Source organism: Vicugna pacos, chromosome 2, assembly GCF_048564905.1.
Source record: "Vicugna pacos chromosome 2, VicPac4, whole genome shotgun sequence".
Lineage (NCBI taxonomy): Eukaryota > Metazoa > Chordata > Mammalia > Artiodactyla > Camelidae > Vicugna > Vicugna pacos.
Genome location: NC_132988.1, coordinates 20,371,121 through 20,398,253, shown reverse-complemented (window position 1 = coordinate 20,398,253; position 27,133 = coordinate 20,371,121). Strand labels below are relative to the sequence as shown.

Here is a 27,133-nt window from a genome sequence, read left to right as displayed (position 1 = left end):
ATAAAGGGTAAAGGGAAGGGTTTGTCCCCATCAAACAAGCTAAATAAGAGAGATCTGAGATTGGGATGCTAGCATCTCTCTGTTTCCCCTACTGCAGGGTACCTCGATCTTCCCTGTACCTACTTAAGCAAAGGAAAAGGGAATCAACCGAAGATCAAAGGTGGAAGGAGACGATTTTGGCACCCCAGCTTGTGCTTCCACTACTTGGTTCCTAAGGTCAAGTGGGCATCTTGGGAGAAGTAGACTGGAACCACCTTTCCAGCAACCCACAAAAAAGGGCTGCAAGCTAGATGAGAACCTCAAGCAGCAAGAGGCTACAGGGCACATGAACAGGATCAGGTTCAGGAACCCGTGCAAAAGGTATGGTCCCCTCATCCCCCAAGAGACCTCCAACAAACTCATACACGCCCCCGACCAGAGAGCCAGCTATGCAAGAGCGACGAAGCATGAGCCTGGGGACCAGCAGTAACTGACAAGAGGAAAATGACAACTGCTCCAGTCAGGAAAGGGGCAATGGTTCTTCCTCCTTTTCCTTTTCTCCCCATCTGAGCATGCAAGGAAAACGAGAGGAATAAAAGTGTCCTAAGCCGAGTGAACTCATCCTGCCCTGAGCTCGCAGGTGAAAGACCTGTAGGAGGGGACAGGAGGTGTGGACAAGCAAGCCATGCCCCTCCCAATGGAGCAAGGGACTCGAGCTTGGCCATTGAAAGGGAAAGTTCTGTAAAAGAAATGAAATTGGAATTTTCAAGTGGGCAGAATCTGAGTAACAGGAAATGACTTGAGAGTTACGGCATCTGCCCAAGATGTCGCGAAAGGATCTGCTATCCAGCTGGGAAGGGGAATTTGACATAGCACAATGGGGGAGCAATGACTGGTGAAAAATAAAACCATACCGTGTGTGTTCCCTGCTGAGCCAGGCCTTCTCAGTAAACTAGACACACACAGATGCAAAAATCAACTGAGACCAGGGAAGCTTTAGCAGTGAAAGGAGGATATTATTTATGCTTCTCTACAGAAATGATTTACTGGAATAAAAACAACCCATAAGTAATGGGCAAAGGGAAAACTACAAAGAAATGAACAACCACAGCCCTCTTTTGCAACAGAACCTGCAGTTTTCGGATTCCTACCTTTACATTCAGACATGGGCAGTGCACACTGAAGAATCTAGAGAGGTTTACACTCAGCACTACAAGAAACATTTATTTCAGACATGTGGCTACATCAATTAAATGCAATGTGTACTCACAACATTAGTCATTTCACACAGCGGCTCATTATAATGCATGTGCCTTGCTAAAGCAGCCAAGATTCAGTGAGGCATAAAACCACAAAGCATCATTATAGATCATACATCACTATTTTTAAAAAACATTAAATTTCTACAATGGTTTTCTTCAAGTTACTAATAATGGCCTAGATAATCAAATATTTCCCTCTCTCCATTTGACCTTGCATCCTCATTATATAAATTGACCCTATCATTACCTTAATTCAACAATAATTTTTAAAAGTGTTTTCCTATATTACAAAATGACAACCATAATTTTTGCATAAAATTTTAAAGAATAAATGGTGCTAATAAAATATTATTAGAGGCAGCTATTTCTAATTTGAAAGACTCATTAATTAAGTTTCTGCATGAGAATAAGTAAGATAAATTTCATATATGAAAAAGGAGAAATAAAGTGCAAAGTGATTATACAAATGACTATTTTAGGGTTATGTAGGCAAACTGTCACTCAATAATCTCCATGCAGTCAGCATTATTACTCACGGTGTCCAATGCACTGAAAATCAGAGAATTCAGGGTGAATTCACATCAGCTCAATTGAACAAAGATTTTCTCAGTGCATCCTACAAGGGATACAATGTGCTGAGCGTTGATCTAGACTCAGAAAGGCAAAGATAAATAAGACATAGTCAATATGGAGGAAAGAGTGGAATAAATGTAAATGTCCTACAGTTTGAGGGTTTCACCATCAGCAAAATGTTATATAATAAACAATGTATTTCCTGCCTAAAGCAAGTTGTGTATTTCCTGCATCGATCAGGGCTCAGGAAGAAACAGGTGGTGCACTCAAAATTGTTTAACTGAAGAGGATTAAAGGAAAGGACTGTTTATAGAGTCACAAGAGGGTCAGGAATGTAAGAAGGGCCGGCTAGGGAAGCACCAGGGAACGTAGCCACAGCGGTCGGTCCTCAACACCACTAGTGGGAAGCGAGAGGGGAGGGGCCGCATTTGCTGGGGATCTGCAAAGCGATGGAGCCAGGAATAGTTCTGCAGGACTGGACAGGAGCTGTGGCAGGAGAGGAAAGCAGAGAATTTCAGAACCTGAGCAAGGCTGAGGAATGGGAACGAGGGCTGTAAATTGTCAGATTTCTCTCTCCCTCATGCCCTGATCTCCAGCAAGACCTCGCATTCAGACTCTTGGTAAAACTGAAAGCAAGAAAGCTCAGGTCTTGAAATGAGACAGGCCAGAGCAGGGCAGAAAAGCGGGGGAGAAGAACGGCTGTGGAGCAGGACAGATGGAGGCACAGTAAACAGGAAAACACTCTGTTAATATAGAGTTTAGAATAGGGTAAACCAGACTTTGCTTAATTGATATTTTGGGGCTTCAGAAGCCTGTTTTGGTAACGAAATAAGATATGACGCTTAATACAGAAAAACTTAGAGATTTCAAATACTGTATTAAAATACTGTGGTCCTTCAGGCATCTGATAAGATGACATTGAGAGTCCACATGACTAACCTGTAAATTAAAGAAAAAGGTGCCAAACAATATGAGCTTCCTTCTGCCTGGTGCTGCTTGGAGCAGGATACATAGGTCTCAACTTCGGTACAGGAGGCAGATTCTTCTTCCTAATTCAGTGCTGAGATCCTCACCTCCATCTTTCCTTGTTTTAAGAGAACAACTCTGTCCCACGTTAGGCACCTAAGTGACATTATTGTACACACCTTTGGTAATTCAGGAAACATAGGGAAGAAAATAAGGAGAGCTAGCAAATACATAATTCAGATTCAGTGAGATACTTTTATTAAGGACACACAAGGATTAAATGGATTTAGGATTAGGGAAGCGAGAGTGAGTCATAAGAGTTGCATTTGAAGCATGGAAGGATTTACCCCAAATATTTACATCATCACAGCTCCATTAATGAAGATTTGGTGGAGGGGATGAAATGTTAAGAGCTGTTTCACTGAAGGCCTGAGAAGTTTTCTTGATTATTAACAAGGCCATGGACAGACTCTTCTCAATAATTCTTGGCTTTTGTGATATCATTGAATTCCTTGGAGTTGATATCTGTAATTTCCTTCTTTAGTTAGTTTTTTTTCTTCTTATTTTTTGTGACTCCATTCATGACAGGGACTGTGTTTTTAAATGTAAAGGAAAAGGGTGAAGGCTTTTGCCAAAGGGGTGATGAACAAGGCCATGGCTGGTCTCATGAATAAGGAGATAATGATAACAAAGAACATGCTCTAGGACTTCTCTCTGAGTAACTGGCTGCCCCTCTATGTCATAGAAACAAGGAACACAGGCTATTCTTCCAGGAATCTGGTGGGGATTTTGGTCATGCTGGCTGGCTGCATCACTTTATGTCTTGAGGCTTGATTCTCTGGAGATAACATGTGTATGTCAAAGGAAATAAAAGGGAGATGCAAAAACATAATTACCCTGATATCTTAGTATTGGTTACAAATGAAATCTAGATGCATGAAAATAAGACAAAATTCTATTTTTTAGATCATTCAATCTAAATAGAAATCACTGTAGAAACTTCAACAAACTTCAAATGTTAACTGGCCCATTATATTGGAGGCCTTCATAATTAACAAGGTCTAATAATTAGTTCAGCACAATTTCATTAAGAGCTGTGAATAAGCTGGTAATTTACAATGGTAATAGATACCATATAAGCATATTTAGAAGCAAAAAGAATATTCCCTGGGATCAGTTAAGAAGGTCTGGGGTAGAAAAGACTTTTGTTGATTTTTCACTTAATGGACAGATAGTGCCCTCAATTCTGACAGCAGCCCTGTGCTATGGGAGACGGTCATTCAAAACCCTGTTATCTGAAAGGTACTAACAGACCACCTGGAGTTCTTAATTCAGGGGAGTGCAATGGCTGGGATGCAGAATGTGAATTAAATTTTAAAAATACTTTGGAAATACCCTTAAACTAACAACACACTGGTTAATGCAAGAATCCTCATTTTCATGTTTTCTCCCAGGGAAAATGCTGATTGACTGCCTAATAACTTCCCTCAACCAACCCCTTCTTTTGAATCTTTTGAATTTTGTGAGACAATACTGTTCAGACCATGTTTCTGCCAAGGTCCCTGGTCTCAGCTTCAACAAATGGTGTTAATTTATTCTTGTATCACATGACAGCCCAAGAAGGAATATAATGTTTTTATTATAAAATAGAATTATCTACATTTGGATTTCTTCTAATTTGCTTCTCTAAAATGAATATTCTACATCTTTTATTGATTAACATTTTAGATTAGTTTATTTATATATATATGTATAGGTGCATATTGCAGTCATGAAGGGTGGTTGAATTTGACTGCATTATATCCTTCTCTCCTTAGTTATTTCCATCTCTATCCAGAAATGAGAGCTCAGTAGTTCTTGTATGGTTAATAGTTTGCATGATTTTGCCTACCTTGGTTCAAGTAAATTAAAGATGGAGGAGTGAACTTTCCTTAGCACACAACTCCCTAGAACTTACAGATACAAAATAACTCATTAAAACAAAGGTCACTGTTCTTGCTTCTGGAAGGAAAGCAGCTAATTTCTCATACATCTTCCAAGTTAACACTATAACATAAGAGTCATATAGCATAAAAATAAATGGTTTGGTGTCAAATGATGATTCTCCTCTTTATCTTATTGCTTATCAATGAATGTTATCAATCTCACACTGAGTTAAATTCTGCTATTTTCAGTAGTGCCATTTTCAATTTAAATGCAGTTTCTCCAAAACCAAATAATAATCCCTTTCTTTTCCAATATTCAAAATTTTGGACAATGACATCCCTATGCCCTTGGTCAGTCATGTAACATTAGTAATTATTGTCTTTTTCCTTTGTGTTCTGTATAATAACTGATGCCTACATACCATAGAACCGCTTATGAAAACGAAAGTTGTACGTGTTTACTTGTTCATTCAAAAACCATACAATCTGAAAGGCAGTGGGGCTACAGAGTGGCTAAAGATACTACCTGTAAGTCAAAGGCATATGATCTAGGTGTGTAAAGAAACAAAATGTTCAAACTACCCAAGCAATTGGTGGAATGTATGTTTGTACAAACTGTTACGGCAATCAGAGAAAACAGTGACCTAAATTCAGGGAAAAAGACGTCAAGAGAGGCTTCCCAAAGAAGCTGCACAGGAAACAGCAGACAGATAAGTGATTGATGAAAGGGAAAAGAGACTGCAGAGGAACACAGACATGACAGGACGTCCAATCACCCAAGAAAAATAAGCCTTTGGGGGAAAATCAGGATTCCAGGTGAGTGAGGGGGAGTGAAAGAAGACACTGCTGAGATAATAAGCCTGCATCACTTCAAGGAGAGAAGCTAAGGAGCTCGGATGTTTCTTACAGTGATGGTGAGAGAGGAGGAGGCAGAGGAGGAGGGGCCAACAGGAAGGAAAGAAGGAAAGAGGAAAAAAGGAGAAAGAAAAGTAGGGGATGTTGGAATTTGTCAGCTGCCTTAGAGTCCCCGGGAGTGATACTTGTTCAGACAGACCTAGAACGTGGTGCTGAGTATCATTTGAACTCTTGGGGGTCTGATTTTTACCCCCTTGTTCTCAGACAGATTCTTCCCAAGAAACAAGAGTGCTGAGAACATCATCTTATTGGCTAAGAAGGAGGGCTTCCTCCTCCGATGTTTCCAGGAAAAACAAAATCTTGAAAGATCAGGTAATGTCTCATTGGCTTGGCTTCGGCCCCATGCCTATAAAATCTCTGACAGAACATATTGATATGCCAGTAGGAGTAGAATTGATTATTTAGCCAATATTGCAGTTTATATTCATTTTCTTATTTACACCTCTTTTTAGAAATGAGAAAACCTGATACCCAGGGTTAAATCCTCAAGGTCTTCACAAGCGACCAATATCCAAATCCATGTCCGTTCATCCCCAATGTCCATGTTCTAGATAAAAATAAATGCCTTCATAATAGTCAATCACCAGGCTGGGACACTGTTCAACAGTGTGCGCTGAAAAATGCCCCACTCTCATGAAGCACACCAACCTCTGCACAATGAGTCCCCATGGAGGTTGCATAGAGTTCTGAATCTCTTTGAGATTTTCCTTAAAAATAAATCACCTTGATAAAAGTAGTTCAGACTCTGAATAGATACCCAAGCCTTATATCTACATAACACAATGCTGTACGTTGAAGAAAAGTAAAGATTAAAAAAAAAAATACAGGCAGCAAATACCACTTGGATTGGGCTCTGCAAAGGAAGAGGGCAGAGAGTCTTGGCAGGTGTTTCAATGATGGGCAGGTTTCCCTTTAAAGCCCTGAATTCCTTTCCAGTCTGAGTTCTGACACTTGGTAGCACTGTGTACCTGACTGAGCACCTGACACATCCCAGAGAACAAGTAAGTAAGGCTGATGACATCTTTCCCATTCCTCTCATCAGCAAGTGTGTCTTCTCCAGGAAGGAGTTTTAGCTCAGTTTTCGCGTATCAGAACTGAACGCCTGAGGATCTCTACCCCTGCTGCCTTGGTATCACCACAAATAGTATCTCACACGATGGTTTAAGTAGATTTTACCCCGATAACAGCCCGGGACCAAGTCTTACCCTCAGTATCTGCCTACAAGTAAATAAATAAATATAAGGGCTTGAAGTCTCTTCTGGACTTGAAATACAGAAGGTTTTAAACTGAATCATTTCTTTCCTTGGCCAAAACAGGGGCCAGTCTCAAATCGCTGCAGGCTCTAACAATTACAATTGTGAAAATCTGACTATGCTACACAGCATAGTGGAAAGAACTCTGATTGAAGAGCCCAGACCTGTATGCGCCATAAATTCTCCTTCTGCATCCATACTGAATGGATTGGTGCCCTTTCATAAAGCAGAAAGTGTTTGAGGAGATGAATTGAGTAACAGCATTTGACCTTTTAAGGTGCTGAAATCCTAAGATCATAAATCTCAAGCACTTAGAGAAAAATATATTTTAGCGAAATTGCCAGAATTTCTCCCTTTGAGACCTAAACTATACAAGTAAAAACACTCTGGTGGTGAAATGTAATAGGTATCTAGACAATAAATATTATTTACCATGTTATTTATGGTCATTTAAAATGCAGTGAGTAATTAGCACACAGACCCTGGAGCTAAAGTGTCCTGGTTTATAGCCAAACATTTTCTACTTAAGAGTTTTGTACCTCTCTGAGTCTCCATTTTTTCATCTGGAAAATAGGGACCATATTCATAGAATCTGTCTCTTAGTATTTTGTGACTCTTAAATGATCAAATATGTAAAGCCTAGAGAACAGTGTGTGATCCAGAGCAGTGCTATTAAGATGTTGCTGTTGTTAATGATAAGGATGATGGCGGTTATCCATTTACAATATAAATAAGACCTTTCTGCATGTTCACTGACACTCCTTTAAACATAAATATGTAAAGAGTCAGTTAGGAAGCACTAGGTTTTATCACATTCCCAATTGAGAGCCTTTCTGCAGTTATTGTTAGAGCAAAACAAACAAAATTTTTCTAAAATGAAAAATTTCCAGTTAATTGTGGTGCTAAAATACAGACAAATATCACCATCATCACCATCACCGTCACTGTCATCGTCATCGTCATCATCACCATCATCATCATTTTGAGACCACAGTAACACCAGCCAGCATGCACTGAGGAGCTAACACAGGTCAGGCACTGCACTAGGAGACTTACACCAGTCATATCATTTTGTCCTTAAAACGACGCTGTGTAATATTTACTCCCATTGTCATTTCATTGCTGAATAAACTGAGGCCCAGAGAGATAAAGTAACTGGCCCACGCTCATAGAATTCCTAGGTGTCAGTACCTGGAAATAAACCCCTGTTCAGATGAACCCAGCTCACCATCTTAACCATAATCTCAGAGACTATTGTTCTAAACAAAGATGCATTTTTATGCTTACATTTCCCTTTATAATTTATTTTCAGCGATCTGGATTTCTTAGCAAAACCCGCTTGGGTAAACATTTTGGAAGATGTAAAGAAGAAACTCCCCCCCCCAAAAAGAAAAAAGGGCTTTCTTTCCATCTTGCATTATTTTTGAGATGCTATGGGAAGGGAGCATATAAGCCACAACTGAACGTAATTTCATATATATGTATATTCTTTCTTTCATTCTTCCCCATGATTCTCTTTTCTCATAATTACTGTGGATTCCTGGAGCTTGTCAAACTAGTTAACTGAGAAATGATTAGGTAATACTTCTCTTAATATTTCTTAAGGAAGTCATATTACTGGTAACCTTCACATAACACAATGATTCTTTCCCAACAGAAACTCCAAACACATCATAAAAATAACTGTTACTTCCTCTTATTACCCAAATGGGATAGGTTCAAGCCCACTATTTCATTACTTCTTACTTGGTAAATCAATTCAAGGAAGGGGCTGTAACATAAATACTGCTGCAGAAGAAACTTTATAATTACAAATAATAATAATGAATAAAGAATTACTAGTAAAGTTAAGACTAATTATCAAGAAATCTCCATCTCTCTGTCCTGGGACCCCTACTACCCACTACCCCAGAACTCCTGGGGCCTCCTGCAGTTTGCTTAAGTGGCCTAGGTCCCCTCGACAAATGTGTTCAAACTTACCCTAACTTACTCTAAACTAAAACCTTGCTGTGTGTTCACTCACATTCCTTTCTTCTTACTTCTTTTTTGCTACCCAGTCTTCGCAATCTCATCCCCTCACCTATTCCCTAATCCCTTGAGCTCTAGTATCTCCTCAACACCTATTTTCTGAAAGGCCAGTGCCCTCCCATTCACTAAATCCAGTCATCTTTCTTCACCTTCCTTGATATCTCTGCAGAGCCAGGCAACACTGACCTTCATCTCCATCTGAAAATTTTCCCCTAATGTGGCTTCTAGGACACTGCACTATCTGGCTCCCTTCTTTTTTTATTTCTTTTTCTTACTGTTTTTAAATCTTTTTCATTTCTATCTTTTTTTTTCTTCAACACAAGTTTTTTAGGAGAAAACAATGGGTTAGAAACTGGGGATACAAAGATAAATCAGATGGTACCTGTTCCAAGAGCTCACGGTCTGAAGGAGAGCTAGCCTACAAACAGAGGCTTGTGGTATTGAGTGGTAAGTCTCATGGTAGAGCAGTGATTCCCAAAGTATGATCAGTGGGCCACTGGCAATAGCACTACTTGGAACGTGACAGAAATTCAACTTTTCAGGCCCAAGCCTAAACCCACCAAAACAGAAATCTGAGGTAGTTTTTTTTTTTTTAATTACGGAAAAAGCACATAACATATAATTTATCATCTTAGCCATGTTTAAGTAGACAATTCAGTGGTGTTGAGTATATCCATATTGTTGTGAAACAGATCTCCAAAAGTTTTTCGCCTTGTAAAATTGAAACTCTATACTCATTAAATGACAACTTCCCTCTCCCCTTCTCCCCAGCCCTTGATAACCACCACTCTACTTTCTGTTTCTATGAATTTGACTACTTTAAATATGAGATCATACAGTATTTGTCTGTTTGTGATTGGCTTATTTCAAATAGTATAATATCATCAAGGTTCACCTGGTTACAGCATGTAATAGTATTTCCTTCCTTTTCAATGCTGAATATTCTATTGTCTGTATATACCACATATTTTTAATCCATTCCTCCATTGATAGACATTTGGGTTGTTTTCACCTCTTAGCTATTGCGAATAGTGCTGCTTTGAATGGGTGTGTGCGCATCTCTGGGGTCCTGATTTCAGCTTTTTGGATATACACCCAGAAGTGGGATTGTGGTGTCATACAGTAATTCTATTTTTAATTTTTTGAGGAATCTCCATAGTGTTTTCCATAGTAGTTGTACCCATTTTGCATTTCCACCAATAGTGCACAAGGGTTCCAATTTCTCCACATCCTAGTCATGAGGAAATAACCCTTTTATTTTCTGGGTTTTTGACAGGAGCCATCCTAATGGGCGTAAGGTTGCTCTTCATCTTTCACTGAAACCTGATCATCTCTCATTCTCCACATGTCACTATTTCCCAAGGTTCTGACTTTGATCATTTTCTCCAATATTTCTTTCTTGATTCTCTCATTTTCAAAGATCACTTCTGTAAGGATGCCTTCTAAATCTCTAGTCCAAATACTGTGGTTACTTGCCTAATTCAAAAGTCATTTCCAACTTGCTTCTTTTTTGCAGATTCCAATTAAGAAGGTTTAAAAGAACAGATACTTGTTTTATCAATTTTCTGTGCTATTATTGGTAACTGTGGGACACAATTCTAGTCATAAGACACAAGAACAGTCTGGGACAAGTTTACTTCCCCGAGGAACTGGAACAAAATCAGATAGTACTCCCCTTCCCCTCTGCTGTGTAGGAAAAAATACAAAACAATTTTAATCTACCATTAGACAGATGTTTCTACACAATATAAATCTTGTCACTCTCCCCTAATTCCATGCACCCATTTCCAAATAACTGCTTAGATATTTCTATAGGAATATCCCCTCTGCATGTCAAACTCATGGTAACAAAAATCGAATTGATATAAAGAAGCTTGTCCATTTGTCGTATCTCTATGTTTTCTTAATAAAGCCAACATTTTACAGGATAAGTTTAAATATTTAAGTGAATTAATAAACTGTGACATGACTAAACATGGCAGAGCAAATAATCTCTAGGAATTTCCAATTAGAGGAAGCAGCACTAAGACATAAGCTCTTCCCGCACTTGACTATTTTTATCTTGACATTATCAGCATCCTGGAATAAGATCTCATGATCATCTCACAACATGGCTTAGCACCTCCTGGATGTCAGTTCATCGACACTGAAGTCTCACATGCTGTAACTCAGCTAACCTGAAACAGGCACCAAAAAACACTAACGTAGCCATAGGTATTACGTGGCAACCCAAGGTAGACTTATCCAAACTGAAACGAACAATGGAAGAGTCATCAGAGCATGTTAGCACCTAACTCAGATACGCTGACCCCATGGGAGAAACGCATTATCCAAGGCAGTTACTCTGGATATTCACAGAGCCTTCACAACATAAATTCTTCCTCTTTCCCTTACTGGAGGTCAACGTAAGAAGTTCTTAACCACATTTACAAGTGTGGTTACCTTCCACAGTGGATTGACTGAAAGTCATCATCAAATCAAATTATTAATAGTTAGGAAACTTACTGTTCCTGAAAAACCTCCTACAGTCCAATGGATTCAGTATCAGAAGACTCAGATTCTGGTTGACATTTCAATACGACCTTGAACAAATGGTTTAAATTTACCTTCCAGCTCTCTGACACAACAGGGTCCCTATAAGGATCAATTATAATACTGTACATACAAGTTCTTTGTAATTATTGAAGTTTTATGCCATTTATTTGTTCTTTCTTTTTTCCGTGCTGTCCCAAATAGAATTAGCACTGCTGTAACAGGTGAAGTGACATGTACAGCCATAGGGCAAGTTAATCCTCTCCTTTAATCTGCCACCCAATACCATCACTCGTACTCTGGTCTGATGTTTAATCAACTAATAAGTCTTAAGCCTTTTCTTCTATTTTATCTTTGGTGTTTCTGACAGTCTAATTGGTGAAGCCATTTACCCCACAGAAGAAAAACCAAAAAAAAAAGTTTTTTCACAACTTTTAGGTGACTATGGTCTCAGAGTCTCCTTCAAACAATCTCATCTAGTTAAGTCCTCAGGAATTTCATGAGGTCAGATGAGAGAAGAAACATTCTGCTTTTGTCTAACAAATATTTTGAGAAAGAACGCAAAGTAAGTTGGCAAGGAAGATAGAAAAGAATTCTTTATTCTCCTCTTTTACTATCTGCTATATTCAAGGTCAGAAATATCCTATATAAGCCTTTCATGTGGGGCAGTTCGAACGATGTCTCAAAAATCAAACTGGATGGTGACTCAGTGTTGGAATACTGAAAAGGAGGTACAGGGTGACTCGCTGGTCAGCCCATCCAGCATAAGCACGACTGGAAAAGTGAATCTTAAAGAAGAGGGTTTTTTCCCTCTCTTATTCTTTCCCATGTTTGGTTTCAGAAGACAGACCCATAGACACAGCGTCGTTTGCAACCCAGGGCAGAAGATGAGAATCAGGTATCAAAATGACTCTTACAGTGAAAAGCGGGGACATGTCTTGCAATCATCTTTTGCAGTTTTTCTCCCCTTTCGGAAAGAAACACTCGGGAAATGAATATTGCAGTATCAGAATACAGAGTATCGGGTTACTGAAATACTAAAATAAAAACGGAGGAAATTGGTTCTTATTCATTGCTGTTCATATGTTTCAAACTGAAACAGCTCCACGCACCAGCACAGGCTCAGCGGCCAGCCACACATCACCTCACAAGAACACAGACAGGATACCCAGGCCGATCAACTCACTGGAAACATGGTCAACCCTGAGGAGCCGGATACCACGAAAACACTAATCCTTTGTCCTGGAAATACCCCCATGCCCCTTGGGAAAGAATGCCCTGGGAACAAGGAGGACATCTGCAGGAAATGATGAGGATGCCTACATTTCTGTTGCGTGTTTCATTTCCAGGGCACTTTTACACGTGTTAGCCTGTTTTCCTTTCAAGCAGTAGACAGATCAGGTATTATGGTGTCCATTTCAGAGCCGGGGAAACCGAAAACAGGTAGCTTGTTCGAAGCCATGTAACTATATAGCAGATCTGAGATGAGAGCTTCTGATTCTAAACCAATGTTCTTTGGTCTCAATGTGGCATCCCGATTGGGAAGGGACCCCTTGTGGGGAAAAAGACTTGTATCCTTGATCCCAAGTTTGAAAACGTTCTTGCTACACTTGCTTCCAAAACTATGTGAACCTGCTTTTCCCATGATGGCATTCAGAAACCCTGTTTTAGCATCTATTGGTATGGTTTTCAAATGCCTCCTATGATCTGTTATAATCATTCACCTCCAGTTAGGTATCGTCCTTTCTCAGATACTTGTTGAGACTGCAAGTTCAGAGTCAAAGAAGTTAATCACAAGGGAAGGCAACTATTACATGTGTGTGCTGGGGACAGCCGGATGGGGAAGACAGTGAAAAAAGAATCTGACAGACATGCCTCTGCCTTCAAGCCTGCACTAACTGAAAAGGTTCTCTTCACAGGTAGAAGACCACCTCTCTGCATCCTGACATTGCCCTAAGCATGTTTTTGGCCTTGTTTGGCAGCCAATGAGCCTAATCCTAGAATCCAAAGTTTAGGGTTTTACCTAATGTACACATATATACAAATCTGTGAATATGACTGTTTACATACTCATATTTAAAACTGTTACACAGGTAGGTATGAATACACAAGCACATGTCTAGAGTTTCTCATTTGAGGCCATCGTCTCTGTTGTTCGGAAGCCAAAGCAAGCTGCTATGCGCATTTCACTATGCCTCGATTTAAACCCAGGAATGAAAAGCAAACGTGGCACCCATAATGTACGCTCCAGATTCCGAGTGGGGGCAGGTAGGGCTGAGGTGGCTGAGCTCCCGTTTGTACTTGAATGCTAGCCAATTAAGATTTTCTTGGGAAACTGCTTTCCCACATTCCACCATGCTAATGTAACGATCGGTGTCTTTTTCAAAAAATCAAAATGGCAGTTTAAAAAAGATCAGGGTATTATTCAAAAGGTTAAATATCCTTACAGACCCCTTCTGATTACACGAATCTCTGTAGCGCCTTCCAAAAGCTGCTCATGCTCGCTCTGTCACTCTCTCTCTCTCTCTCTGTTAAAAACTATTACCCAAGTTTGTATGAAAGACCAGTCTCTCTGTGAATTCACACTCTGAATTTCTTAGGATGTGCGATAAGGAACGGCTGCCACCTCAGCATTTAGCTCCATCCTCAAGGAGCACATCTTAAAAGAGAGCTTGACTTACTGCCCTGAAACCTGAGTCACCCGGCTCACAGCAATATGAGAAGGAAATCTTTGTGATGTGGAAACAGATGGCTCTTAACATTTTTTCAGAATGGGGCATCACCTTCTGCCTTGGTATATACTGGTGACTTTTCTCAGTATGTTTAAAAATACTTTTCTCGTGAATTTAAATACCAGCTTGAACCTAGCTGTAATTATCATTCCGTTCAAATGACTCTAAGGAAAGCCTGTGTTTCTTTAGAATTTCCCCTTGTTCTCGCTGTGCAGCGTGTATCAACTTAAGGTGATGAAAAGCTATTCGAAGCTGAAGCAGACTAACCTTCCACATCAGTCGTTTCTGCTCCTTTTCTAACCAGAAGAAATGTTTCGGCCACATATCACATTCCAGCTTTGTAAAACCAAGCAGGAACGGGAAGTCGATACAAGCACCGTGTCCTCAGTGCCCACGTCGGGCTGTTCAGGGCTCACCCCCATCGGATGGAGTGTTCGCTAAGCTCCCACCTGCACTTACAGCTGTGCCGAGAAGGCGGCTGCAAGAACGGGACAGAGCTGGCCAGCCAGGCGCTCACAACCTAAGCCCCTGGACAAATGGGAGCAACTGGGGAATGCCTGCAAACCATCAGAATGAGGAAAACAGCTCAGACAGAGGGAAGTCAGCCGAAGCAGAAATAAACTCTCTCTCAGTTCAGGGTCCAAGTTAGACTCACACATCCCAGTGGTCAGCCATCAGATCATCGGACTGATGTTAGCAGGTAAAATAAATACATAAATACATGCTCCGAGATCTACTTGGAAGCACGAATTCATGATTCAGTTCGCTGACTGTAGCAGCATGAGAAGACGGAGCTCCCAGTCTCAAATGCAGAGCCCAGAGTCCCCTGCGAGTTCCCCGAGTTATTTCAGGGAGTTCCCAGGGCTCCAAGTAATGCAAATGATCGTCATTTTCTTCCTCTTCCACTCTGATTGCCCTCGGTGATGTTTTCAGCGGCTGCCTTCATTCCCTACCGAGGGTCCCCAACAGCAGGCCCCCCACGTCCCCCGTGCCCACCCCAGCATTCCTCCAGGCGGCCACTTGTTCCCGGCAGTTCCCTCCCACGTGGAATCTTCAGGATGCAGCAGTGACACTTCTCTCAGGACAAAGTATGTTGTAGGGAAGGGAAGTAATATAAAGGACATTTTCCTTTCTAAGTTGCATTTATTCTGTTTTATTAAAAATGAGGAAGTCTTTCAGCAACTCCATTAGCAGGACTGTTTTTATATTATTACTTTACGCTCTCATTTTCTTTTCTTTCTCTTTCTCCTCATTATCTACTCCTCTCCTCTCCCGTTCCATCTGCTGCATTTATTTCTTTACATTCTCACAGCAGTCATATGCAACTACATATTGCTTAGCTATAAACACAGTGCCCACACATATATAAAGGCATTTTTCACTGTTTGTTTTCAACAAGTGGGGTTCTTACTACACACCGTTTTCGTATCTTGCTTTTCTCAAGCCTGCAATACCTCGTGGATCTTATTCCAAGTCTGCATGTGGAGTGCCAGTTAATTAATCTGTCTTTTCTAAAGCTTCATAATTCTGGACACACCAGAATTTATTCACACATTCCCCTGCAGACAGGCACTCACTCTGTTTCTAATTTTTCATCTTAAAGTACTGGTGGTTTTACATCTATGAGGTGGACAACTAAGAGTAACACTGCTGAATCAAAATATATAATTTCCATTTTAATAGATGCTGGCAGATCGTTGTCTTTTTCTTTTTTTAGCTGTAAAATTTTACATTCAATCAGAATTCTACGGACAGCAATGGTCTTTAAATTTTTTGCCAGTTTATTAGCCAAAGTTGATGACCACATTGCTATTTTAATTTTGTGCTTCCAAGAAAATACAGTTAGAAGTTTTGTATGTCTTGGTCATTTGGATTTATTTTTTCTGAGGTCTGCCTCTTCAAATAACTTTGCTTAATTTTTTGATCCGACTTTTAAACTTGAAAGAACTCTTTATAATAGAAGGATTACTAATCCACCAATCTCAGCATTCCAGGAGGAAACACAATGTTGATCATTCTTCTCTATGTTTATGATTAACATGAATACAGTTGCCCAGTTTCTTTTTTGGGGTTTTTTTTGGGGGGGGGTCATTAGGTTTACTTATTTATTTATTTATTTATTATTTTTTCAATGGAATGAACCCAAGACCTCGTGCACCCCAGAAGCATGCACTCTACCACTAAGCTATACCCTCCCCCGACTCAGTTGCCCAGTTTTGGAAAGAGAATGGGAAACGGCCTGAACTAATCATTTCTATTTTAATTGGAAAAAAAGCAAATTAATTCCAGGTATTGTTGTTTTGTCCTTTATCTAGGTTAAACAATGTTTCCAAAACTCACACATTTGAAGACAGTCAAGGGTGAAAAGACTAAAACTACAGTTCTGCTGATTTCCATAAAATAAGGACGTGGCAGATCAGAGTCAAACAGCCACTCCGCTACAGCCCAGAAAAAACTTCTAAGAAACTTGTTTTGCTTCATGAATAAATTCATGTTCTTATTTTATCATCATAGAGCCAGTCTTTCTCCATGCAAACAACATTTTCTTGCGGAAAGTGAGGCGGAATGGATGAGTATCCTTTTCTCAGTTGTGGGAATCCAAACAAAAACAACAACAGAAAAACCAAATCTCTGAACAGATGATGTAGAACAAGTACTGTGCATGTGCTGATGAAAGCAGCACCAAGAAAGAACTGGAAGACAGAGAAAAGTTAAAAACGATGCAAAGAGCAGCACAGAATGTAATGCACTTGTTACGTAAACTACAGAGAAGGGGAAATTAAAGAGAGAGCTGGAAACGCAGATATACAGAAATCAAGTAACTAGCACTTCCGCTTCTAGTTAAGATGTAAAAAGTCGCAAGAGACTGTCACTCCCATTGTTACACTGAGAAGTCAGCTACATACACCACCAGATCACAGCTTTTGTTAAACCCAACAGAAAACTGAGAGTGGAAATAAACCAAAATGAAATGACATCCAGACACTGACAGACCCTTCCTAGAGGAAGAAATGCCCAGAGCTGATGTCATCCTTTCCTGAGCAGCAGGAAGACCTTCCAGAGAAACCAGCTGAACTTGTAACGAACTTTTAATGAGCACATGTGACCAGGAGTGAGAGATCTGAATCCCGAGGAATCCTAGACACAGCCTGAGTCTCTCACCCGTCCCTCCACTTTTTCCCATGGACTTCACATCATGCAGGAGGGTATCCCAATGAAGGATGGGTGCAAGAGGGCAGAGGAGTCACTGCTTAGGTGCACAGGGCTTTCTCTAAGGCAAGGGCAGAAGAGCAGAGGTTGGCTCCCCAGGCACTAGGCTGAAGCTTGAGAAAGAGGTGGGAGAGCAGTGAGTCTGGAAAAAGGAAAATTGCTCCAGGAATATAAGATTTGTTTAACATACAGAAATATATTGAGGTAATTCACTACATTAACAGAATACATAAGAAAAACATTTTAATGTCTCAATACATACCAAAAACAAAAGAAACCTAATGAATTCTGACTCAATTCAACACCATTCACAGTAAAAAAAAAAAAGAAAAAAACACAGAAAATTATAGATAAAACAGAAATTCCTCAATCTGATAAAAGGCATCTATGAAAAACCTACAGTTAAGATCATACTTAATGGTGAGATATTGAACACTTTTCCCTTAAATTTGGGAACAAATCGGGATTTCCACTGTTACCACTTCTATCAATACTGCACTAAAGGTCCTACCTAGCCAGTGCAACACAGAAATAAAAATGCACAATGACTGGAAAGGGAAATATAAATCTTTCATTAGATAACATAATTGTGTATTTTACAAAACTTAATGGAATCTATAAAAATACCCTTTAGAATTGAATTTAGCAAGCCTGCCACCTTGGATACAAAGTCAGTAAACAGAAATGATTATATCTCTACCTATTAGCAAGCAATAATTAAATTAAAAACTTTATTTAAAAAAACACTTTGTATATCAGCATAAAAAATCATATACCTAGAAATAAGTCTAAAATACATTATGATTTGTATACTGAGCATAAATACATTGCTGATAAAAGTTTAAAGACCTAAATAAATGGAATGATACACATCCCATATCTATAGAACAAGAGACTCAATATCATTAAGATGTCCATCTCTCCAAATTAATCTATAGATTCAATACAATTCTAATCCAAAATCCCAACAGGTTTTTTTTTAATGTAATTCACAAGTTATTCTAAAATATATGTGGAAAGATAAAAGGCTTTAGAACTGGTAAAAACCAAAAACAACCACCTCAATTAAAAGAAGAAGCTGGTAAAGATAAAGAATTTAAACTACAGATTTCTGTATTTATTATGGAGCAGCAAAAATCATGTTATTGTCATGAAGCTAGACAAATAGATCAATGGAACAAAACAGAGCATCCAGAAATATATTCACAGGAGACACTGATATTCCAGTCAAGGCATCAACTAAATTCACTAGAGAAAAAAGTATTTTTTAACAAATGATGCTGGAATAACTAGGTATCTAGGTATCATAGGAGAAAATAACTTTGATCCCTACCTCATTCCTATTACAAAAATGTAAAGGCTAGAACTATAAAATATTTTGGAGAAAAACACTGGAGAATACTCTCGTGGCCTGAGGTTAGGGAGATTTCTTAGGGCACAAGAGCACTAACTGAAGGAAGAAAAACTGATAAACTGGACTTAATATTTAAAAATTTAAAATTTAAATTTCTGATCAACAAAATACATCATTATGGAAATTATTAGGCAAGCCAAAGACTTAAACACACACACACACACACACACATATATTCATCAAAAGCACTTGCACCCAGTATCCACAAAATATGAAGAATTCTTAGAAATCAACAATAAAAAGAAAATCAATTTTTTTAAACAGGCAAAGACTTGAACAGACACTTCACACACACGAAAAGATACGTAGCCAATAAGCACAGGAAAAGGTGCTCGACATAATTAGTTATCAGGAAAATGAAAATTAAGACCACAGTGAGATACCACTTCATACCCATTAGAATGTTAAATGGAAAAGACTGACAGTATCATTGTTGGTGGAGTTGCTGGAATGCTCATGCATTACGAAGAACAGGAGACTAAAGCTGTACAATAACTTTGAAGGACAGTTGCCAGAAAAGTTAAGCATGTACCTGACCTATGACATAACTATTATACTCCTCAGTATTTACCCCCCCAACATAAAGGCACAATTTCACACAAATACTTGTATTCAAATGTTCAGAGACTTACTCATTGTTAAAATCTGGAAACAATTAAGTGTCCATCAATAAGAGACTGGATAAACAAATTGTAGCATATCACCACAACAGAATACCACTCAGTAATTGAATCACCACGCAACATGAATGAATCTCAAAAACATTATGTTGAGCAAAAGACACCAGATACAAGGGAGCACGTGCTATGTGATTTCAATCACACAAACTTTTAACAAGCACAACAAATCTACATCAGTAGATATGGTGGGGGGGTGGCAACTGACTGCAGACGGACACGCCAGAACCTTCTGGCATGATGGAAATGTTTTACATCTGGCCTTGCATAGAGGCCACATGGCCACATACATTGTCAGACCCATCGCACTGAACACTTAAGATCTGTCCATTTTATTGTTATGTCAATTATACCCCAATGAAATATAAATATGCTCTTTGTAAATATATATGACTTATCAAGGGTGGGAAGGACAAGAAGTGATTTATGAAGGGCAGCAACATGTTAGACCCTGAACTACTTCTGTATGTTCATTCAAAAGACCAAGGCTGAGAGAATGAACAGGTTGAGAGGACCACATAGCACACAGAAAAGAAAAGGGAAAAATAAGGCCAAAGTATGAGACATAAATCTAGCCATTTCACAGTAGTCAATAACAACTATTTTTTCATGAAGAGTAGCTGGCCACTTCATTATAAAAATTTTTCAGACACCTGTAGTTTGTTGCACATATTTAAGTGCTTAAAATGTTTAGATGTGAGGTGTTTTTTTCCTATCTTTGAATACTGAAAATTTTTTCTCAATTTTTAGGCTCCAAATGAAGAATGTTTTTAAAGTATCAGTTGAAGGAAAAATATCACATTGTGGGAACGAAAAGGAGAGAAATCCTATCAACTGCGTATGTACCATAGTGTAGCAAGAAAAAATAAAGGATCTTTGACTTGACCTAAGTTTTCAGAATCCCAATTTCTTCATCTTTAAAATGGACATAATGGTACTTCCCTCAAAGAATTTTTATAAGGATTAAGAAAGAAACTAATAATTAGACATAGTGCTTGGTGTATACTTAGTGATCAATAATTTTAATTTCTTTTTCCTTATCCAGTGCACCACATCTCTCAGGTCAAGAGAAAGACTAGCCACAGAATTTTTCTCTCAACAGGTATAGTTAGACTTAAACATCTAAGAAGTCAATGCTGAAATCAAGCCAAGTCAGAGTATACTAAATAGAAAATGGTTTTCCACTGAAAAATATAAAAACTAAACTGGGTAATTCTGCCTAGGGAATTGTACAAGAACCAAGCTTCCTGATTCATATAATACACATAATAGAATAAATTTACACCCAACCTAGATAAGATCACTTTTTCCAAAAGGTATAAATGGACAGTTGCTAGTTATTGGCAGTAAAAATAAATGTCTTAGGATATATATCCTCAGATGAGAAATGTTCATTGTCTATTGGACATGAGACTCTGTCCTATAAGCTAAAAATCTAACAATCTGGGGATACAGCAAACATTTAAACCCCAAAGCAAAAGGACTGAGATCAATGTGTCCTCCTGCAAAATATATCAGAAATTTAAATTTCTATCATGGGCAAAAACAGTTTTGTGACCTACTCATGTGTTTGTAGATTTATGGTGGCCCTCAGCTGCGTACTGAGAGTACCTTGTTCAGGATCTTCCCAAACACTGTGCTGCTTGAGAGGAAGAAGAAAGAGAGAAGAAAGGTTTGATGGGGATGCTCTTTTCATTCATAAATTTCTCCTTCCTCTGAGTTTTCACTGTAACATATGAAAGACTCAGATTCCCAGCTTGATCCCCTAGGGCTGAACATTGAAAATGAAGTGCTAAAAAAACACTTTTGTCTATGCTGTTTCAGTTTCTAAGAGTTTTAAAATAGAGCGGACAACCAGCATCTATCCAGGAGACATCGACATCACTGTTAGAACCTGGGCTCTCATATTCAAACCATGGGCTTCAATTCCAATCTCTGAGGACTCCACCAAACAGCTGGATGTTAGAACAGCCCATTCTGAGAAAACAGGCCATTTCCTCACGGTGAGGAAAATAACAAAAATGTCACTTTAATTCTAAGAATGACCCTCTCACTCCCACCCCCTCACCCCAGGGCATTCCCTGTCTCCCTACCAGCCAAGCATCACCTATCCATCTGCCACAGCGGGAGACGCACTGCAATGAATCCGAAGGGGTGAAGGATGTAGAGGGAGGGAACAATAGTCATTCCAGATCCACAGATTCTTCTTATTTGTTACAATGATTAATTGCATTTCTGCTGAAGTTATTAAGAAAGATAATCTTAGGTTCAGTTGTTCAGGGGACTACAAGAACAGGGAGTTAGACAATAGCCCCACATCAAGGACACAGATGAAAGGTTATCATATCTCTGTAAAAACTTTCAATATTAATATGTATGCAAACAAACATGAAACGGAAAAATAACACATTCATCTGGTTAATTCCAAGTAATAAGAAACTCAGTCGAACAAGATGTCAGGAACTCAGTCAGCCGACCTAGTTAATTTGTATTCAGCCAGCACAGGACATCTCATTGTTCTGTCCTAATATGATCAATGGTTTGCTAGGATCAAATACTTACACTGCTCTTAAATACGTGCACATAATTTGTTGATTTTCCAAAACACATAAATATTCATAATCTCATTTCTTAATCCTTCAAGGTATTATGATCTTAAAGTATTTAGTTTCTTAAGTGCCCATAATTATAAACTGTACTTTAAAATCCCTTGCTGCCTCCCCTACTTCTGCATCCACCTCTGCACCAAAAAAAAAAAAAAAAAAAAGAAAAAGAAAAAGAAAGAAAAGGCGCCAGAATAAAGACTGCATGTCCGTGGGGACTATAAGCATATTAATGCACTGTGTTTCTATTTACACTTCCATCACCGGAGCTAATTGTTAGTTATTTTAAGGAAGAGGTTATGCCTTAATTAACAGTACTCAGTAAATGAAAGCTGGTTGCATTTCTTAAGTACGTTCAAATTTCACAAGTCTGATTTCACAGTGGGGTTTCCAGTTCCTTCAATACTTTTATGTGATAACACCTCTAGATCAAGGAAGAAAGTCTTTAAAAGACTCTAATCAATGAGTTTCCAAAACAGGAGCCAACAAAAAGCATAATTAATGAGTAAGCTAATTATGTATCCCTAAAGCATCAATGTACACGTGCACTGTAAACGAGGAAGACTGAAGGGGACAGAAACATCTTTGGTACTTAATATTTCTAACTCTGATATTTCTGAGGACTTAATAAGCTTAAGAAGAGTTCACTCTGCAGTGCAGTGTTTCCATAACTCTGTCCCTTCCATATTCTCTGTCCTGTCTATGCCTGGGGACCATTGAGAGCACTGAATTTGATCATGTGCTTGGAAAAACATAAAATCCCATAGTTTCTGCTTTACTTTCTCTGTCACTTTTCAGCTTCTTGCTTCTCTGCAGTTGTGTCACCTCCTCCCACCATTCATTTGCAAAATATCTCCCTTTCCCCCAGCTTTATGATTTTTTCCCCATTTCTCTCCCTGGTAGAATTTAAAAAAAAAAAAAAAAAAAAAAAGCCATGCTGTAGGCTTTGTGCATAGTCTTTGGTCCAGATCTCCCAAGCACAGTCCACTCCTTTCCATATCACTTCAAAAATCAAGGAACATTCACGGAAAGGAGAAAACAAAACTTGCAAGCAAATCTTTTTTGTGGTTGCCAGTTTCAACCTCAATATTTATCTCTTGAAGTATTTTTATCTCCCCCTTTTTTACAAAGAAGCCAGAAATGACAAATGTAGGATTACTTGAGAAAAAAACAAAGTTAATAAATACGGAAAAAGACTTTGGTTACAATATATTTGATTTTTACCATTGATGAGGGGCCACAAGGCAGCAGCCAAAACAATAACTACAAGAATAACCTTGCTCTTAATTAATCTGTAGCCATTAGTCTTCTAACTATTTTACACAGATTCACTTATTTAGTCCTTACAACAACCCCACCAGGTGAGTATCAGTTAGGAAACAGAGGAGCTAAGGAGCAACTGTCCCAGAGCCACAAAGCCAGTGCGTGGAACAGGAACCAGACAGTCTACCCTCTCCACAAGTCTACCGAACCCCATCGCTGGTTCTCTTCCACGTATGTACTGTGCATGCCACTGGGCATTTCTTCTGCAATTTTAAGGAAATGAACTTTTCTGGAGCTAAGAGGAGTAGAAATTCTTTCAATATAGAATATTTTTCTCTCCATTAAATATCCCCACCATTCACCTATGTTATATACTTTATGGTAAAGAGTGGAAAGGAAAGAAAGAATCACAAGCAAGACAGAGATGCTTAGTGAGTGTAGAGTCCAGAGTTGCATTTCCCCTTGACCAGGTATATGTGACTCTCCGGGCCCAGCAGCACCTCTTAGCTTCAACCAGAATTCCCCTGGAACCTCCTCGCTTACAGCTTTCAAAGTGTTTCCTGGGTTATACTGCTCTGTGGACCATCCACATGCCCATAGCTCCCCCGCCCCCCACCTTGTAAACAGACAAAAATGCACGTTATGGGAGAGATTTAAAGAGGGCACCCTTGAAACCATCCCCTTCTCAACACCTGCCAAAGGCATTCTCTCCTGTTCAGGGATTTCCAGAGTGGTCTTCAGAGACAGTGCCTGGGGACCTAACAGTTTCACCTGAATCCACCGATTCAAGGAGGAAAAGTCAGACCTTGTAGGAAAACTGAAGAACCTAGGACAGAAGACCATCCGGACTGGACGTAAGCTTCCGGTGAAGAGGCTAATTAAAGCTCCTGCCTGGTGCTGCCAGTTACCTCCTCTGTTTGCTTTGATGCCACGAACATCAGAAGAACAGAGGGAGTTTCTCTTATTCAGTATGAATAAATTGTAAAAGAACAAATTGTGAAAGCAGAGTACGTTATCAATCCCATTTTAGAATAATGACAATACCTAGAAAATTTTGAAACATTATTTAATCTCCTCCACTTGCTTTCTGCCCACAATGTTACTCTTTCAGCAACTCCTTACAGCAACAACAGCAAAAATGTAAACCAAGACATCAAGCCAGCCTTCCTGAAAAAGAGGGAAATCTGTTCTGAAAGCTTTTGCTCCTAACCAATATGCCAACTTGGTACTAAGCCACATGAATTTGAAAAAAAAAAAAAAAAACCCAGCAAACTGTAAACATAAGACAGCATAAACACAGTACAAAGACCCTCTTTGAAAAATGCCAGTTGTACCAAAAACCCGACGGTTTGGAAAAGCCTATTGATTTCTTTTCCCAAAGAAAGAAGGACGTGCAAGTACTTACGGTGTCATGAGATTTATCCTTGACATCATAGACTGTCAGTTTTATTTTGGTCTCCTCATAGATGGGATACTCAGATGGGAATGTGACGCCGGTTAAGAACAGTGGGTCTCTTGTTCCCTGTAACGGCACAAGCAGACAACTTTGATTCAATAAGGCAGCCACCGCAGTCGGCAGCAGGCAGCGACACATGAGAATGCAGAAAGTGTCTGGGTCTGTTTGTTTTTCTAGGAAATAGTTCTATGAGAAGAGAGATCTGAATTGTCAAATGATGCCCACGGGGAACAACATGGCCCAGGTCCCCAAAGTACTGATAGAGCTGCTGCTGGTAAAGTCCTGTTATCATTGTCAGGGCAGCTAAAAATCTTGAAAAACAATTTATTTTCATTATACCCAGAGCCCTTCTTTAGGGTCAGTGGTCAGTCCGCTTAGAACACACTGAATGGATCTAACCTGCGATTGGTGCAAATAACCTAAGATATCGACTGATCAAATTAAAAGGAAGCTATTTTCTCATAAAGAAGCATTTGGTATCTTAGACTGTCCATTTATTTCCCTTCTGTAATGATTCAGTTGAAAGCCATGCTCTGATAGCATCCATTTGTTTTCAGATGTTCTGCTATTTTTTTTTTCTCAGACTGATTTGAAAACTAATGAAGGAAACTAAATATGATGGATTTGGGGCTATGGGATTACTAGCTCAGGATGCAGTGCACAGGGTATTTCAATGCCTCAGAATTAATTTTTAGAGAGCTGCCATCCAGCATTAAATTTTGTATCTATATTTGAATACATATATTGCTGAATATCACAGAGATATCTGCTAGAGTTCTGTAAACCAGTTGTCTATGGAAGTTTCTGGAAGCCAAAGTTATTCATTTAGTCATTCATTCTTTCTTCCTTTTATTCAACAAATACTACCTTGTGTTCAGCCCTGTGTTAGACACTTTGGAACAGGCAGTGAATGAAACAGTCGACGACAGCTATGCATGTTCAAATAAACATGTCAAAATAATTTCTTTAATGTTTCAAATAAGTAAGTTGGAATAATACCTGGAAATAATTATCATATAAGTGAACAATTTTCCAATTTTTAGTTAAGTTTTCTACAAGTGAATAAAACTATTTTTGTTTATTCAGCCACAGCAGTAACTACTAATTAGACCAGCACTGGAATCTGAAGCATCCCAGGGGCCGATTCAGGGCCCTGCGCAGGATCTGGGTCATTCCCATCAGAGAAATGAGTGGTGTTTAGCCTGAATCATTTATTCCACCAACTGCACTGAGCAATCGTGGTCTGGGGGTAGGCAATTCAGGCTCTTGCACAGAAGCTTCTCTTTCAGGGCTCCCAAGTCTAAGACACGCAAAGCTTCAGGGGTTTAGAGTACACTTTCTTTGGTTCCAGATGTTCAAATAAGTATCTCATTCACTGAGGCTGTGAAATATGCAAGATGAGAACAAAATAATCAAAAGGGAAACACTTCCTCTTTTGAATCTGATCCAACACAATAATACAAGTTTCCTCCCGACACATTTTGGATGTTATATTAGTAACAATAAATGTAAATAGGAAATCTCTCATCGGGATGAGTAATATTTACACCTCTTGCCTAGAAACGTTACAGTTGCTCAAATGAATCATCTACCTTTCTTTGAAAAACATCATACTTTAAAAAGACATGTTTTTCTTTGAAACAGAAAAGGACAGCAGAGATTATCGAGTTTCCACAGTCAGTTTGAAGAACACAAGAAGAAATGAAATGGGCAAAAACACTTTTAACGGGTTTAAAACTTCTCTGGGTACTTTACAACTTTCTTTTTTTCCCCCAAAGAAATATTCATTCCATTTAATTTAAAATTTATATATATATTTTTCTCTATTTAGTACTCTACTCAAAGATTCAAAGTGGAGATTTTCCTTCTATTTATTAAAGAAAAATAAGGTCTTTTATAAAAAGGCAAGTTCTTCCCCCGTTTGTTTATTCTGGTAAGTTACAAATGCACACTCAGTAACCTCAGGTATGTTTTCCTAAATGACAGAGGACAGTGACAGAGCATAGCTGCAGGCCATGATCTAACTTATTTCAGCCCATGTGCTCAAATCCAGAGAGCGACTGAGAGAGAGCGCGAGAGTCAGCCGGCACACAGCACACTCACCTCCACAATCTCCGTGCTGGAGTATCTTGTCAGACCCTGCTCCGCGGGGTGGATTACTGAGATCTGCACCAGTGTATTCAGCTTCCGATCACGGACAGGAGCCACGAGATCCTTGCATGCTGGCAATGGCAAAGGAAAGAGAAAAAAAAAAGAAAGAAACTAACACCAGGTCTCAGGGAAAACTTCTGCCCCGGGTTGGAAGTCAGCTTAGCTACAGCGCTGAATGGAAATCTTCTGGGACT

General features: G+C 39.1%; 1 protein-coding gene across 4 annotated transcripts in view; it reads right to left on the bottom strand.

The window, feature by feature from the left end:
- Positions 1 to 27,133, bottom strand: part of INPP4B (inositol polyphosphate-4-phosphatase type II B) — a 659,032-nt gene that overhangs the window by 278,480 nt on the left and 353,419 nt on the right. For all 4 annotated transcript variants that reach the window (XM_072976523.1, XM_072976505.1, XM_031692309.2 and 1 more), the window contains 2 exons: positions 26,892 to 27,010; positions 24,738 to 24,854 (listed from right to left, as the gene is read on the bottom strand). In XM_072976523.1, the coding sequence (XP_072832624.1) occupies positions 24,738 to 24,854; positions 26,892 to 27,010 (236 nt within the window). The remainder of the gene's footprint in view (positions 1 to 24,737; positions 24,855 to 26,891; positions 27,011 to 27,133) is intronic.